Source organism: Calypte anna, chromosome 1, assembly GCF_003957555.1.
Source record: "Calypte anna isolate BGI_N300 chromosome 1, bCalAnn1_v1.p, whole genome shotgun sequence".
Lineage (NCBI taxonomy): Eukaryota > Metazoa > Chordata > Aves > Apodiformes > Trochilidae > Calypte > Calypte anna.
Genome location: NC_044244.1, coordinates 146,620,923 through 146,636,390, shown reverse-complemented (window position 1 = coordinate 146,636,390; position 15,468 = coordinate 146,620,923). Strand labels below are relative to the sequence as shown.

Below are 15,468 nucleotides of genomic sequence, written 5' to 3'. Positions count from 1 at the left end.
ACAGAAGTCTCCTGAGTAGGATATGCAAGGTGCACAGCTTTCTTCCTTACAGCCTTCTGTAACAGAAGACAACGAATGGAAACAGTAGGAAGAAGGTATTGAAACAATTAAGTTTAACATTAACTTGCTTTCAGGTATCTTCTAATGTTTCAAGTAATTGTAATAACTACAGGTGCTACTATGAATGTCATGGAAACCCCAGACATCACAGAGAGACGGATCACCTGCCATCTACCTGCAGAATCATTAACCTGAACTAAGGAAATTCCTGAGCTAGGTGTTACATTTCCACATGGTTTTACTCTGCCACTATCCCTCATTCTATATGGCAGGGGAGCATCTGACTGTTACTGATTAATTAGTAATTAAAGGTTGGTTTAAAACCATCACAAGTTCAGAGAAGACAGCAACCTAAGCATCTTCAAAAATAGAAATTTAAATTCCAGTCTCCTGGGATTTTCTTTCAAGCAAGAAATTTTAATAACTTTATTTTGAACATGCCAAATTGACCTCACTAACTAGATGCAATAAACAAATGGAGATATTTAAGCTGACATTTGAGCAGTGTCAAAGCCTTCTAAGCTCGTTCTGAGCAGATTAGTAGATAAGTGCTAGCTTTCCTATTCTGGGATATGTTCCAAGGCAATCATGAGGACTGATGATTTCATTTAACTCCCAAGTCGACAACAGTGTATATTTAAATAACACAAATAATTTGTATAATTCTTATGACAATGTACTACTGATGGTGCTGGGATAAAAAAGACTATTTCTGCTTGGCACTGTATCTGAGGGCAAAATCTACATTTCCTCTACTGCTCAATCATAACATGAAACAACACTCAATAGCACAGGGTATGCAGTTTCAAAAACTCAGTGTATCTTATTTGATCTATCACAGGAAAACTGACTTAATAAATCTTGTTAAAACAAGGATATCATTAGGTGTTTCATAGACTCCAGAATATATTTGTAGACTTAAATAAGATAGTGGCAAATAAATAGAGTTAGCTCCCCATATCCCAGCATTACTGAACAAATCTGCAAGTATTTTGGTATGTTGTGAGGAGAAGCTTGCCAACTATTGCTACTCATTCAGTTTTGCTGTCTCTGGCGGTGATAACAAGTTCACAGAGCTGCTTTCAAAATAGTTTTTAAATATTTGCCCAAATGCAACCTTATTCAGCAAAATACATGCTCCAGTCTCTAGTACATTCAGTGATTCTGACTGTAATCCAATTCCACTGCTCAACACTGCAGAGAAGAATCCCTCTAATATTATTACCTTGTAGGACACCAGTCTAGGGAACTCTTCAAAACTGAGCTTAGAAGAGAGAAGAACACTAGTTCTTGGCTATCAGGACCATAAACCTCTAAATTCTATTTTATTCTATTTCTATTCTATTCTTTGTGACTGTGAAAAAGAAATAAAAGCAAGCTGTATCTTCAGCACTAAAACAGCAATCCTAAAACAATTACACAGGCAATGCTGGAAAATTTTTGGGTTTTATCTTCACCTATATGAAAGCTAGATCCACAAAAAAGCTTAATTAACTGGAAATGAGTCCAGAAGTCCAAAATGGTGATTAATGAATCCATGAGTACCTCATTAGTTCCCTACAGTTTCAGGAGCACGCAATGAGGTTTTACAGTGGAACTACCACAGCCTTTGCTCTTCATTATTCATCTTCCTTTTCCTTAGAAATGTGGGTTGCCAGTGACTTAGGTAGAAATATGCACATTCAGCAGCATACTGGCAGGATGCAATGTGCATATGTAACATACAGCAGCCAAAGCCATTTGCATTTGTAAGAAAAGGAGAATTTCTGTAGCAGATCACTTCTTCTAGCTGTGCTTTAACTGCAGAGTAAGGCAGTTGTCTGTAGCCAAAGACACAAGGTACATGATAGGTTTCAGGCTGTGAATCCAATTTACATTCTTTGCTGAAGAAAGAACCTCAGCCTGGGAGAGAGTCAGGATTTTTATGCACTACTGTTTTGGTTCTTCCCGCTAGCTAGTTTAGACATACCTCTGCTCTGTGAACTGACTGAATCCCGTTCCTACCTGCCTGACTGCAGGCCTTGTACAGGAGAACTGAGTGACAAAAACCTGAAATGAGTGCTGGGAGCTGGACATTTCAAAATTACATACTGATGTGCTGAATGTGAATGTAAATTATTAAAGTCATATTTGGTTTTGGTGTTATGTAAGAAAAACTTACGGAATAAAAAAAAAATTACCTACCTAGAAAGTTTTTACTACTGGTTGCCTATCTTAAAAGTATCACCTACCAGTCAAGTCACATTCTGGAATGACATTACACTCAGTCTTGGACTGTGGTATGCTAGAAGTGACTTTGAGGCCCTTCGTTTAGTCAAAACAAACACACAGTGAAGAAACCTTGTCCTGTTTCTTCCTGACATTCACATCTGTGACAGAGAGCAAAGAAGAACATCATTACCTTTTAAATTCCTAGCATGACTTCAGTAAGCTCCAATTCATGCATGGACTTGAAAATGTCATTGAAATTTGGTTGCTGAATGACTTCAGCCTTATTAAACCACATCTGCATGAAACAGGGAATTTGGCTCACCCTGTATTAGGTGCCTACCATGTTGGTAGAGAGCCCACTGTCTGACATATCTCTATAGCTGTTCCGGATCAGTTCGATACAGCTAGTAGAGCCTAGGGAGCAATTAATTTAATCCTACAGTAGACACCTTCATTTGCTCATCAGAAAAGCTCTCCAGGCTCCACAGAACATATTGACTACGTCTCCGTTAGCTGTAATGAGAGCTTACCCAAGGCTCCTAAGTAGGCACTTCCCTTGTGGACTCCATAAATTAGGTCAAGCCTGGGGCGTCACAGTTTTCCAAAGCATGAGGAGTCAGGCTTCCCCAAGGCACCTACACATCTCAAATTTATATCATCTTCAGAAAGAGAGAAGTCTTTATTATTATATTATAATTAGCATTATATTGAATATATGTAGACTGATGTGTTTTAACTCCACCTAGCTACACCCCAGCTTTAAAGCATCCTGCTCTGTGCCTCAGGGCCTGCCAGCACCCACTGACTGGAACCTCCCCCAGCCTTACCACGGTTCCATTAATCATACAATGGGCTGGGTTGGAAGGGACATTAAAGATCAAATGGTTCCAACCCCCCTGCATGGGCAGGGACACCTCCCACCAGACCAGGCTGCTCAAAGCCCCTTCCAACCTGGCCTGGAACACTGCCAGAGAGGGGGCAGCCACAACTTCCCTGAGCAACTTGTGTCTCACCACCCTCACATTAAAGACTTTCTTCCTAATATCAAACCTAAATCCACCCTTTTCCAGTTAAAAGCCCTTTCCAGCCTTTAAACCCCTTGCCCTGTCACTCCGTGCCCTTACCACCAGTCCCTCCCCTGCTCCTTTTAGGTCCCCTTCAGGTACCAGAAGGTCACTACAAAGTCTCCCTGGTGCCTTCTCTTCTTTAGGCTGAACATATAGAGAATGTATCCGCACTACAGGGGATCGTATGGGATCCGTAGTGCCGTAGGTGGCCTGGGGAGCAGGGGAAGGACTCTCGGGACCGGGCTCCCCCTCACCTCCCCTTTACTCCCGCCCAGCGGGCCCAGCAGAGGGCGCCGGCCGCTCGGCTGACGACGGCGGCGTTTGGCCCATCGCGGCCGCCTTAGCGGCGCTGCCCCCGGCCTGCAGTTGCTCCTCGGGGTCTGCCGGCCTCCGGGGGGGGGTTCCGCCAGCGGCGCCCGCCGCTGCTGGGCCGGGCCGGGTCGGGTCGGGTCGGCGCCATGTTCACCAGTACCGGTTCCAACGGGCTCTGTGAGTACCCCAGCTCCGCCGCAACCCGGGAAGGACGGAGCCGGGGGAGGGCGGCAGCGGCGAGGGGTGTGTCGGCGTCTCCCCCGCGGCGGGTGGCCCGGCCCCCTCTGCCGGGCAATGGGACGGGACCGAGCCGCCGGGGCGGGGGGTGACGCCGCTATGGAGCTGGGGGCATGGCGGCGCCGTCACCGCTGAAAGTGCCGCAGGGGGTAGCGGGGCCGCTCCCGCCGCCGCCGCTCCCGCCGCCTCGCCTGAGGGGGCCGACGGCCTCCCCACCCCCGGTCCCCGCTGTCTCAGCCCGGGCTGGGCCTGACATTTAAACTGGGGTTTCTCCCGATGCATGACCGAGGGCGCGGTACCGGCGTGGGGTGGGCGCTGGTCGCGGCGGTGCCTTCGGCAGCGCTGGGGTGGGGGGACTGCGTGTGTCTCTTCGGTTCGGTGGGTTTTGGTGCCGGGCGCGGCCCGGCCCGATGTGAGGGGCTGCGGCTGGGCGGAGAGAGGTCCTCGCCCGGCACGGTTTTCCCGGGGTCATCTCCCCAGATTTTTGTGTGTTTAAATGTGTGTTTAGACATCTATATATAGAAATATATCAGAGAGATGAGATATACATCAGAGAAAGAACTCTTATTTCGATGTGAAAGGAGGTTCTTGTTTAAACCGGCTTATTGGGAAGACCGGTTTAAGGGCAAAGACGTTTCCAGCTCTGTTCTAACTTTATTTTTACATTCAGCATATGTCAATTATTTCGTGTCCTGGAGCTATCTGAGTAGTCTTCAGAGGTTCTGAGGGTTGCTTCTGAGCTTGTTTCCAGGTCAAAGGACCTCTGCTGCGTGTAGAAACGGCAACGAAGAACTGAAGTGGCTGCTGCGGTGTGCACTTTGACACTACAGTCTAAAGAGCAGGCTGGGATACAACTTTGCTGACTAACTCGTGACTCGCAAAAAATCCGAATCAGAGTGTGAAAGCACCCTCTTACTAGTGGGCAATAAGTCTGGCATTTAAGAAAGAAGGGGTATTAGTTGTACCTATGTTCTGCTTGAGGCATCCAAATGAGGGGGGAAGTATTGTTGCAGATGGATCTAATAAGACTGTACTTGATTCACAGCTCCTGTGAATTTAATTCCTCCCCCTCTCTTCCTCCCCTGTAGCAGACACTTTAGAATAACAACGTTTTGGTGACATGTCTTTGTGTATTATTCTATGAGAGTGAAGGTGCCGTGAAAAGTGTCCTTGTTTGGCTGAATGAGTGGAATTTCATTGTTTGTTTGTTTTTTTTTTCCCAGGTCAGTCCATCAGAAGGGTAAATGGAAAATTGTAGTCTTAAGAAACATATTTGTTCTAGGAGAAAAAGCTAGACAAAATTCCATTCTTCAGAAAGTAGCTGTTATACCTTTTTAAAAAGATTATCTTCTGGAAAAGTGGTACAATACACCCTCTTACTGAACTCACTCCTTGACCTAAAATAATTTTTCACAGTAAAACTTGGCTGCTGTAGGTTCACTGACAGACTCTAGTAGAGGAACAGATTTAGGTGGCAATGCTGTGTGATCACCTAGTGCACAACTGTGGCAGTCTAAGATGTCCCTGTGCCCTCAGACTCAGTTCCTGCCTGCCTTTGCAGCAGAAGTGCCTGCTTCAGTAGCAGCAGTTATGTGGGATTCTGTCGCTGATGTGATGCAGAATCTGATTTTTTAGGCAGTTAATGAATCAGTGCCCGATGCTGCACCAGAGTGTACGTGTGTGCCCATATTCTGCTCTGCCACTGGGTCTTGGGAGCAGTAACCTCTGGCACAGAACCAATGACAAACAGATGTTGGGGCACAGTTATTGGATAAAAGGACCTGTATAAGAGACCCTAGGTAAAGTAAGCCAACTCCTGGTACAACAGCAATGAGTATGAGTGTGTCAGGTCAGACTGAAGTCTCCTATAGGCTGATGTTCTGTCACTGACACACTTCTTAACATCTGTACTGTTTAAAGCCATATCACAATGCCATTTGGTAAAGCTTAGTCATGCTAAGTTCTTTTTAGCCACATGTATCAGGTAATTTTAAAAAGTGACCTTGTCAAGTCTGTTTCTAGTAGATTTAGGGCTTTAGCATTGTCAGACATAGTTAATGGTGGTAAAAATGTCAGAGGTTACTGTATTCCTTTTGCCTTGCTTTCATTCCTTTCTGTAGATTTTCCCTCTTTATCAATGGAAAGCAAACAAGCAACAAATGATTCCCCAGCTCAACTACGTTTTGGTAATGTGTTTCTTACTGGGCTGCTTATGGGAATTGTTTTAACAAGAGTGCCAGAGACACCCTTACCTCTAGTTTTCTAGAAGCAAGTCTAGGGTTGGCCTACTCTCATTTTTAAAAACATCTTTCTAATTTTGAAACTTCTTACCAGAACCTAAATAATTATTCAAGTAATTTGAAATATTCTGGTTCTTGTAAATTCTTCTGGTTAGTTAATTCTTGGTATTGCATTTAATAATTTTCTGATATGAGAGTAACCAGTGGTTCATAGCAGCAGCAGTTGCAGCTGACTATAAACTCTTTGCTCCATCTGGTAATATTAGTCAAATGCAGATTGATAGAACCATAAATGAGAATATTGTTACCCCTGTTTTTTTAATTCTTTGGGTTTTATTTCTTCTGCTAATTTTAGAATAAACCAAAATCAATGACAGTGAACTATGTCATATAATTTCAGGAGATTGTAGGAAACAAACAGAGACGAAATTGATAGTCTGTGTTGTCACTGGAGGTCTAAATGACAGAAATAATTAAAAAATCCTTGTGCTTTATTTGATGCAGCAGATAGATCAAATTGATATCAGTGTCCTATAAAGCCTGTCTCCTTTTAATTGATGCTGCATTAGTACCTTTCCCCCTTCTTGCATCCTGGCTTCTAGGTTTGTCTAGGCTGCCTCTCATCTCTTGATGTTATGATGAAAACAAGTATCTTCTTTTAAACTGCTTGCATGCATGATGAGGATATTTTCAAGCTGCTTACTTGAGATGCATTTTAAACTGGTCTTTGGCCTTCATCACATAGAATAATTTAATTAGTATACTAATTACTGGACATTTTTTACCATACTCCTCTTACTGTAGAAAATATGTGAAACTTTGATTGATACTATAAGCAATTCTGTCTTTTTGTATATCTTAGAATGTTAACTGTATGTGGTCATGAAAAGATAGCTTCTAATTAAAATGAAAAGCCTATGTGCTCATTAAAATTAAGTTATTGTTTAATATTTCAGATGTCTAATATGAAAAATGCAGCAGAAGAGATGACTGAATTTTGGTAGACTGCTGCCACTTAGCAATATACTGATGTAGTGTTTCTAGGAAACATGGGAGAAAGAAATTGCTGTTTCCTGTTAGCACAGTTTTTAATAATGTTTATTTGGGAAAATCTCTATCTGCATGCATAAACAAAATATTGAGTGAGTAATGAAAAACTTGAGTATTTTGATTTCATCAATAAAAGGATTTCAGCTACGTGTCTATTTGGGTAGAGTACTGTGTGGCTCCATTTCCAGATTTCTAGAGCAAGATGCCTGTTAGGTTTGTTGAATCTGAATGCATTTTGGTTTTGTACTGTAAGGCCCCCTGACATACCTGATTACTGACTTCAAAAAAGCTTAACTGAGCTAAACTTATTCTTTTAAGTCCACTTATTTACTGTAGCTGGCCTGATTGTTATTCTTGCTTTAGGGCAAGGTTGTTGAGTTCTTTACAGTCCTAAAAAAACCCCTATCTAGATTTATCTATAGGTAGACCCATTGGCTGTTTTTGTTACATGGATCTTCTCTTGGTTGATGGCTAAATTTTATTTCTGCTGAAATATCATGACTATGCTGAAGAAACAGTGTTTTCCAAGTTACTAGTTATTCTGTTGAAGTTAGACTTTCTTGTAAACAATGTTGATTAGCTGGGTCTGTGTCCTTGAGCTTGTCCTTCTGCCTTTTAAGATGTGTCATGAGTTTGAACACTGCCGTTGAGTTCTTACATCAAGTGTTTCTGTAGTATTTCTTATCCTAAATTAAGAGTTTCCCAGTATAAATCCTCTGTCCTACTTCTGCTGTTCAGTACCCTTTAAAATCATATGCATGGGCAGAGAGGTTCTTGAGAAGTGATGTTACAAGAGACATACGTGGAAGCAAACCCCTCCAAGAAACAAGCAGTCCAACCCTGGGTGCACAAGAGGCAGTTCAGACAAGTAGGTCTTTTGCTAGCAGTGAAATGCAGAATTCCTAACAGTCAGTTATCAGGTGCAGCAGATGATGGCACCGTTGGGAGCTGATAACACCTACTCAGTGCATGACACGTTGATTTTGGATGAGGAGGTGTAAAAATAAATGCACCTGGTAAATGTTACAACTAGGAGATGCAAATTTCAGGAAAGGAGGAAGGATGCCACTTCAAAGGACAAAGACAGTTTGCCCTTGTTAAGGGAAACTGTGTAATCTGCAATATTGGTGGAGCTGGGATGCTCTGGGAAAAAAAAGCCAATTACTCCAGGTAGTAGGAAGCACAGCACAGACATACTCAAATGTCTTACCAGTGCTAACCCAGTTAACTTCCAAAACAGCATTGCAGTGTGTTCAGGGAATGTACAGCAGTACCTGGCTTTCAGGAGGGGCTTGAGAGTTGGGCTATGGTGCTGCACCCAGACTGGTTTCTTGTGCTGCAGTCTGCCAGCAACTGGAGTCCCATGGAGGATACTGGTGGAACACTTCAGTGGCTCTGCAAAGGGTAATGTGAGCACTGACAATGTGAAGGCTGACACTGGGCTGACTGGTTTACTGTTGTGCTGCTTAGCTCAAGGTGCTGCTTTTTCTCCAGTATGCCTTATCCCAGGAGCTGTGTACAGTGTACAGTGCACAACAGGCTCTCCATTTCAAGACACTGAGGCTATTCTAACATCTTCAACCTGTCAGACCAACACTAAACTTTTCTACAGACATTGTAATATCCCCTGCCTATATTCGTAATGTTATGTGCAATACTGCACATAATTGTAATAGGAAGGACTATTTGAGCTAGTCTGTATTTAAGGAAAAATCTGAGTCCATGTTTTAAAGCCTGTCCACTTGCTACTTCTGAAGAACATTTGCTTTGACTTTCACACATAAGGTGCTTCGTGTAGGAGTAGGGAAGAGAGTCCTTTGAACTTGTGGGCAAGCATTTTTCCTAATGCAACTTACACTTCTACCTCTCTGTGAACCATGTAGTGCAATTTGTTAGATTCCTCAGGCAAGAAGGAGATGCTGTGCTCCTCTGCTTGCATAACCTATAAGACTGTGTTGTGCACAGGCATCAGGAAAATCATAAAGGGATGTAGGTTGATGCTGTGTGGTATGACTAAATTAAAAATGAAGTATGTATTGAATATATCAAACTTCTATGCATAACAATATTGCACAGTGCAGTGCTACATGAGACAGCAAATCAGCCTGCCACAGAGCAACCTGGTTCAAAATATTAGCTTGATTTCTGGGGACAGTTTACCTGCATCAGTTCAATTAGCTGTGCATCAAAACCCCACAAAAACATGGCTATTGTGCTGCTGCTTCAGAGCTGGCTCATTTCAAGTTAGTGTGGGTATCTCCATGTGGTGTTGTGTAGCCATACCTGGTATTTCTGGCAGTGTGTACTAATAGTAGTATGCTTATAAGCTCTGTGGTTGGGAGGGAGAAGAGGCTGCCCAATGAGGTGAGCATTTTTGTTACCTTCAACCTGCTTCATTTTCTGGAAGTGCTTAAAAATTAGTTCTCAGATTTGCTTATCTGACAGTGGATTTCATCAGCTGTCACAATAAAGGACAAGCAGGGTGTCCACGTGTTCAGGAGGAGGTGTTCATGCTGCTGTTTGATGTGTAGCAGGCTTGCATCTGAAGGGAAAACAGTAGTAATGGAAAACATGACCATTTTGAAATGTCATTTCTGGTTGGTGAGCCTGCTGCAGGTTCTTGGATAGATTGTGGAATACAATAATGTCTCCATGATATCTTAGTGCAGGGCAACCACCCACCCACCAGTGTCTTTCAGATGTACTGTGCACCAGCTACAACTTAAAACACTTTTAGATCTTGTGTATCAGCATTATAAAATGGTTTGTACATATTTGTGCCATTGTAGTAAACTCCAGCAATGAATTTGTATGAAAGTGACATGTCTGCCTCCTGGCATCTAGGTTTGGGAAGTCTGCAGGTGTTAGTGGGGGAAAAAGAGCCCTTACACAGCAGCCCTGGTGTAAGCTCAGTAGGGACCCCACAAAAATGTCCTGAGCTAATCTGAGTCTTTGCAGCCACTGCTCATCAGCTGGAGCCAGCAATGGGGTCCTCTCCCAAGTCAGCACTTGAATGTTGGACCCAGAATAGCATTCCAAGGAGTGAAGATGTTCCATGAAAAGATGTTCCTTCTGAAACAGTAGCTTGGACTGGCTGCCTGTTACCACACACCCGTCTGCTGTCTCTCTTCACCTGTGACTAGTGATGAGCCAAGGAACAGGAAGTCATTTAAACTGTAGCTGTTGCTCCTTACGAAACTTTTATATTCTTCTCATTAGTGCAGTGGCAGCTTCTGAAGCTGCAAGCGACTGGAGCAGCTCTGCCATAAAACTTCCCCTCTGTTTGTGACAGATGGATACATCTATTCCTTAACTCTGTACTTTGAAAGTGTTATTGGCACTACCACTAAAAAAGGGGTAGATTGTGGAAGAAGAGGATTCATTGCCTTTGTAAGGAGTGCAGGGGTGTAAAGTGGAGATTTAGAGGTGGTTTTGTTGTTCATGTTGCATTTTAGGATCAGCCTCTCATTGAGAAGTGGTAGCACGAAGGTTGGGACATCTGCCTGTGAGGTTATAAGGGTAGCTGTGGGAAAAGCATCTCCATTGCATGAGGCAGAAGCAAAGATCAGTAGCAGAAGCTATTTTTTTTTTCTCTTCATCATAGCATTGGCATGTTTTGCTGGTTATCACAAAATTACACTTTGATGGAAGTTCACTTTCTGTGTTGCAGCAACAATGTTATTACTGCCTATTTTGAGAAAGAGTTGTCACTTCAGTATTACTTAAGCACTGCAAATTTATTCCAAGGTCCTTGAAGATAATATTTTATGTATTACCTCTTCAGAGTCAAAATGAGAGTTTATCCTTCCGTTCTACTTTCTTCATGTGGCATAGAAGCACTGTGTTTTTCTCCTTCTTGTGCAGATTTACATGGTGCTGCCTGTAGACAGTGGTACCCCAGTAAATTGGTAGTACCTGTGTCTGTCCTGCACATGGTTGCAAATCGATTGGATGAGAATTTTGCGTTCTTTATTTTACCTTTACATTCTAAGTAAAGAATCTAACTTGGATGTCAAAATGCCCGACTATGCAGTACATGGTATTGTTAGTCATTTTTGGTCTTACTGGTTGAGATATTACACAGCATTGTGGGAAGATTGCTCCTTCACTGGTGACCTCACAGAAGTCCTTGATAAAGATTTATATGTTGTTGACTGGTAAAGCAAAGTACTGCTTGTACATTGAAGCACTTTGAAAAAACATTTTAGGAGATGTATTGTTTATCTGAAAAAGTTTCTCAAGTTAACTGGACTGACATTTTGAGAATTTTGAGAGTAGAAGTTTCTATGACTCGTGTGAAGTTCCCTGTGGGTGACTGTCGCATTAATGGGTTAGTTCTGTGGTTTTTCACTTGGTGACGTGCTTAAAATAAGTATTTTTGCTCTATAACAAGGTTTAAAGTGTCTAAACTGAAAGCTAAAACGAGGCTCATAATAAAAATGTGTGTTCACACTTTTGGAGAAAACAAAGTTCTGTTGGTTGGGTATTTTTGAATACATTCAAATTAGGATTGAACTTGATAGAATAAAGTATTTCAGGTGTGTATTACCTGTAGGGTGAAAATGAGCGAGTGATATGAAAATTACAGTAAAATATGAACATTAAACCTGCAAAGAAATATATAGTCATGGTGGGGAATCTAGTGATTCGCATGTGACATTTTTTGTGGTGATGTGATCCCTATGTAAAAAGTATTATTAATGAGTTCTTGCAAAAATTTATACAAATTCATGAAATACCATAAATGTATTTGATGGTAAAATAGTAATACTGAAGTACTCTTAAAAGTAAAAGAAGTTTGACTCTTCAAATTTTTTGAAGTGTCTAATTAAAACAGAGGAATGAATGATTTTAAAAATGGACATGTAAAGACTGTAGACTTTATTTTTGGAGAAGAAAAAAAAATCCAAAGAAAGATTGAAAGATGGATAGTTTTCTTGGATAAAAACCCCCCAACAATTAACCAGGCTTTCTGGTGTGTCTCTTACAAAAAATCTAATCATAGCAGTATGGAGCTTAGGGTTAGCAGCATAACGTTGACCTGAGTCAATCCCAGCCACTGCCTGATTTATATAAAAGGATAGTTCTTCAAGGAATTAATTGCTTAAGTGGAGTAAGGAAAAAAGAGCCTGCAAATAATGAACTCAAGGGTATGGTTATGGACTTAAAAAAGAGGTTTGAGTACAAGATTATATTAGGATACACGTAGGAGGAAATGTTTGCTTCACATGGTGAACATCAGAAGGTCGCAGACTTCCAGGTAGCATGAGTTGAGAGCAGTTAACAGTTTGCATGAAAGTTGTTCTTGATGTCATCAGTTAGTACTTCGATGAGGATCATGCTTAAATTATGTAGTAAGAACCTTTTTTTTTTTTTTTTTTTTTTTTTTTATGGCAGTGGGATTGTGCCATGATTAAAATCTTGTCTTTGGTGCCCCTCCCTTACCAACTTCTTTTGCTAGCCATTCTCTCTTCAAGTCTGCAGCAGATGTTGACAGAATCATTCATGGCAGTCAGTTTATCTGGATAGGTACTAAATGTTTCCTTAATTACACTTTTTTGATGTAGTTTTGGTCTTGTGCTCCTGCTCTTTCATCCTCATTAGTACTTTTAAAGTAGTCTTATTGCTGCTTTTATTAGCTAAGAATAATGCCAACAGAGTTACAGATTTTGTAATACCCTGTGAAAAAGCAGTTGTCTGCGTATCAGTAGATTTGGTGCTGTAACTGGGAAGTTTGTGAAAGAAGTAAATGTGATTAAAGCTGTGTATTTGAAAGGGGAAAAGGCATAGAAGAAATAGTATTTCAGAGTTTCTGTATTGGCTTGAATTGCTGGGCAAGAGTTTCTGTTTTATTGTGTGAACGAAATAAACAGCTTAGCTGGGTATGAATAGCTGGGTATACTTCTGCTGGATGTTCCACTTAACAGTTTTTAGTAAATGAGTATTGCAGATATTCTCTGCTTGCTTACTTCTGAGTGTCCTTTCTGAAAGAGTGACCACTAGGGGGAAAGAAGTTCTGTTTTTACATAAGTCCTCATTATATTAAATTCATTATTAATAATTTTAATGACTTCAATGGAAGGAAGATAATTGTCAGGTAAATGAACTTGGATGTATTTCCTTGAATGGCAGATCCAAGTGTTGTAAACACAAAGGCAGTTTATTCTTGACATTTATTCAGGTGGTTCCTGCTTCACAGACTCTAGAATAAAAGCTAATTTTAATCTCTAATGCAAAGGAAGCAAAGGCATTTGTTTTGATTAGATTTGCATGTCTCTTTTGCTGACAGTAAAAGGTGAATGTTTTATTTCCTGAAACATGATTAAGCCTTGGGAGAACTACGTAGGAGGGCATGACCTCCATAGGTGCAAAACACTTGGTTTTAATTATAGCCAAAGAAATAACTTCATGAAAGAACATTGAAAACAAAATGATTAATAATTAACTGTCTTTAATATCACTGAAGACTTCCTTTGGTTGGTGTGGTTTTCCTATCTATTTGCAAGTTGCTCAGAACTTGGGAAGCTGTTGAGATAAAATGTCAAGTGCCACTGCAATTATGTTTTCATTTCACTTTTCAAATATAAAAGATTTTTCTCTAAAATGACTTTTTCTTTGTTTGGAATTTTGTCTTTAAGATAAAGCACCTTTGTCAAAGAGTCTGTTATTAGTCCCAAGTGCCATCTCAATTCTACTGACTCTGCTCTTCCAACATTACCAGAAGTTCTTTGCATATAACCTACAAGCTATAAAAGAGGATTTTCAGGTAAGTGTTCATTTTGTGAGACTGCTAATCTGTGCACTTCTCCCAGTCTGTTTCCCCTCTGGTTCTTTCCCTTTGTTCACTGTTGCAGACCAGTTTATTCATAGCTTTTTTTTTTGTATGCTACCCTAGTAGGCCACTTTTTGGTATAAGTGAGAAAAAATGATCTGAAACTATCATCACAGTATTTCACTTCTTTCTTTTGTCTAGAAATTACTTGTATAATTTTTCTTCATGAGAGTGGCATCTGGAACCCTGCTGTGAATTAAATGTGATTTTTTTTTTTTAACCTGTGCAATAATAAAAGTATTGTGATGTGCATGTCAGTGTCTTATTGTACTTAGTTTTTGAGCCTGAAGAGTGCTATTGTGGTCAGTTACTCTTGATTATATTGATTTATTTTAACAACAGAGGCAATAACTTACACTCTGTAGCTTCTGCTTTAATTAGTTGTAAGAAACTGAAATTTAGATGTTAAAATAGAACTGTTGCATCTAATTTGAAGATTCCAAGTGGTGGGAGAATTTGTCATGCTCTTTACTAATCTGCTGCATTGTTTAATTATCTTACTAGGCGTTCCTTACTTATTCTTACTTCAAACTAAGATACTTTATCTTTTAGTTATTGCATCTTGTTAGTTTTGTTCTAAATTTGTGGACTTGTGGTTTCTTTGCTTGTGTATTTGTTTTCAAGTTTGTCTTCAGAAGAGTCATCTCTTCCCAGTTGTTTGATCTACTGAAAAACAGCAGTAGCTGTGTTTTATTCAAAGAAACCATCTTTACTGTATCTAAGCATAAACATTTGCAAGTATCTGTAGAAGCTATGATATTTCTATTCTAATACTTTGGAGAATTTTTAGGTTTGGGGTTTTTTCTTTCCTGAAATGGTTCTTTCATTTATTGTCATAACCTTTCGAGTAAGCTATATACTTGAGTACCTCTGAGATCAGAGAGAGTAGATCATATATAACTATAGTCTGATGCTAATATTCAAATGAGAACACTTGAGAAAATTTTTAGGAATGAATTTAATGGAATAGAATTTTTCCAGGGTCTGAACATACGTTTTGGATATTAAGTTGTTAAAACTGGTAGAGAGCATAGGAAAGAAAGCGTGCAGTCAAAGATGCATTTGTTTTGGAGACCAAAATATGTGCTGTCCAAAACTAAAAGATCTTTATCTCCACAAAGGAGAGATTCTCAGGAGCACTGAAGAAACTGAATAAAACGAAGATCTTGTAAAGTGAAGAGCAATTAGACTTTGAAGCTTTACACATTCTATGGGAGGTCTGTTCAGTTAATGTGTATCATGAAACATTCAGCTGCAAGGTCAGAGCCTTGTGAATTTGGACTTCAGGAGGGGTGGTACTCAAGCTGCTCACTAGTTTTAGCACTAGGCTTTTTGACTTGGGACAAGTAGAATGATGAAGTCCCTCTTGTTTCTTCTCGGTAGTGTGTTAGCACTAGGACTTCCACAGAGGGGAGAGTTCCCAGCAGGTTGTGACTTAGGAAAGGGAGTTGTGAGAGCC

The 15,468-nt window shown here is 40.7% G+C and overlaps 1 protein-coding gene across 1 annotated transcript in view; it reads left to right on the top strand.

Annotated features, from left to right (window-relative positions):
- Nucleotides 1-3,700: 3,700 nt before the first annotated feature.
- UBAC2 (UBA domain containing 2) overlaps nucleotides 3,701-15,468 on the top strand; it is a 90,717-nt gene continuing 78,949 nt past the window's right edge. Inside the window, exons 1-2 of the mRNA XM_030458160.1 lie at nucleotides 3,701-3,827; nucleotides 13,816-13,943. Coding sequence (XP_030314020.1) covers nucleotides 3,797-3,827; nucleotides 13,816-13,943 — 159 coding nt within the window. The 5' untranslated portion in view covers nucleotides 3,701-3,796. The remainder of the gene's footprint in view (nucleotides 3,828-13,815; nucleotides 13,944-15,468) is intronic.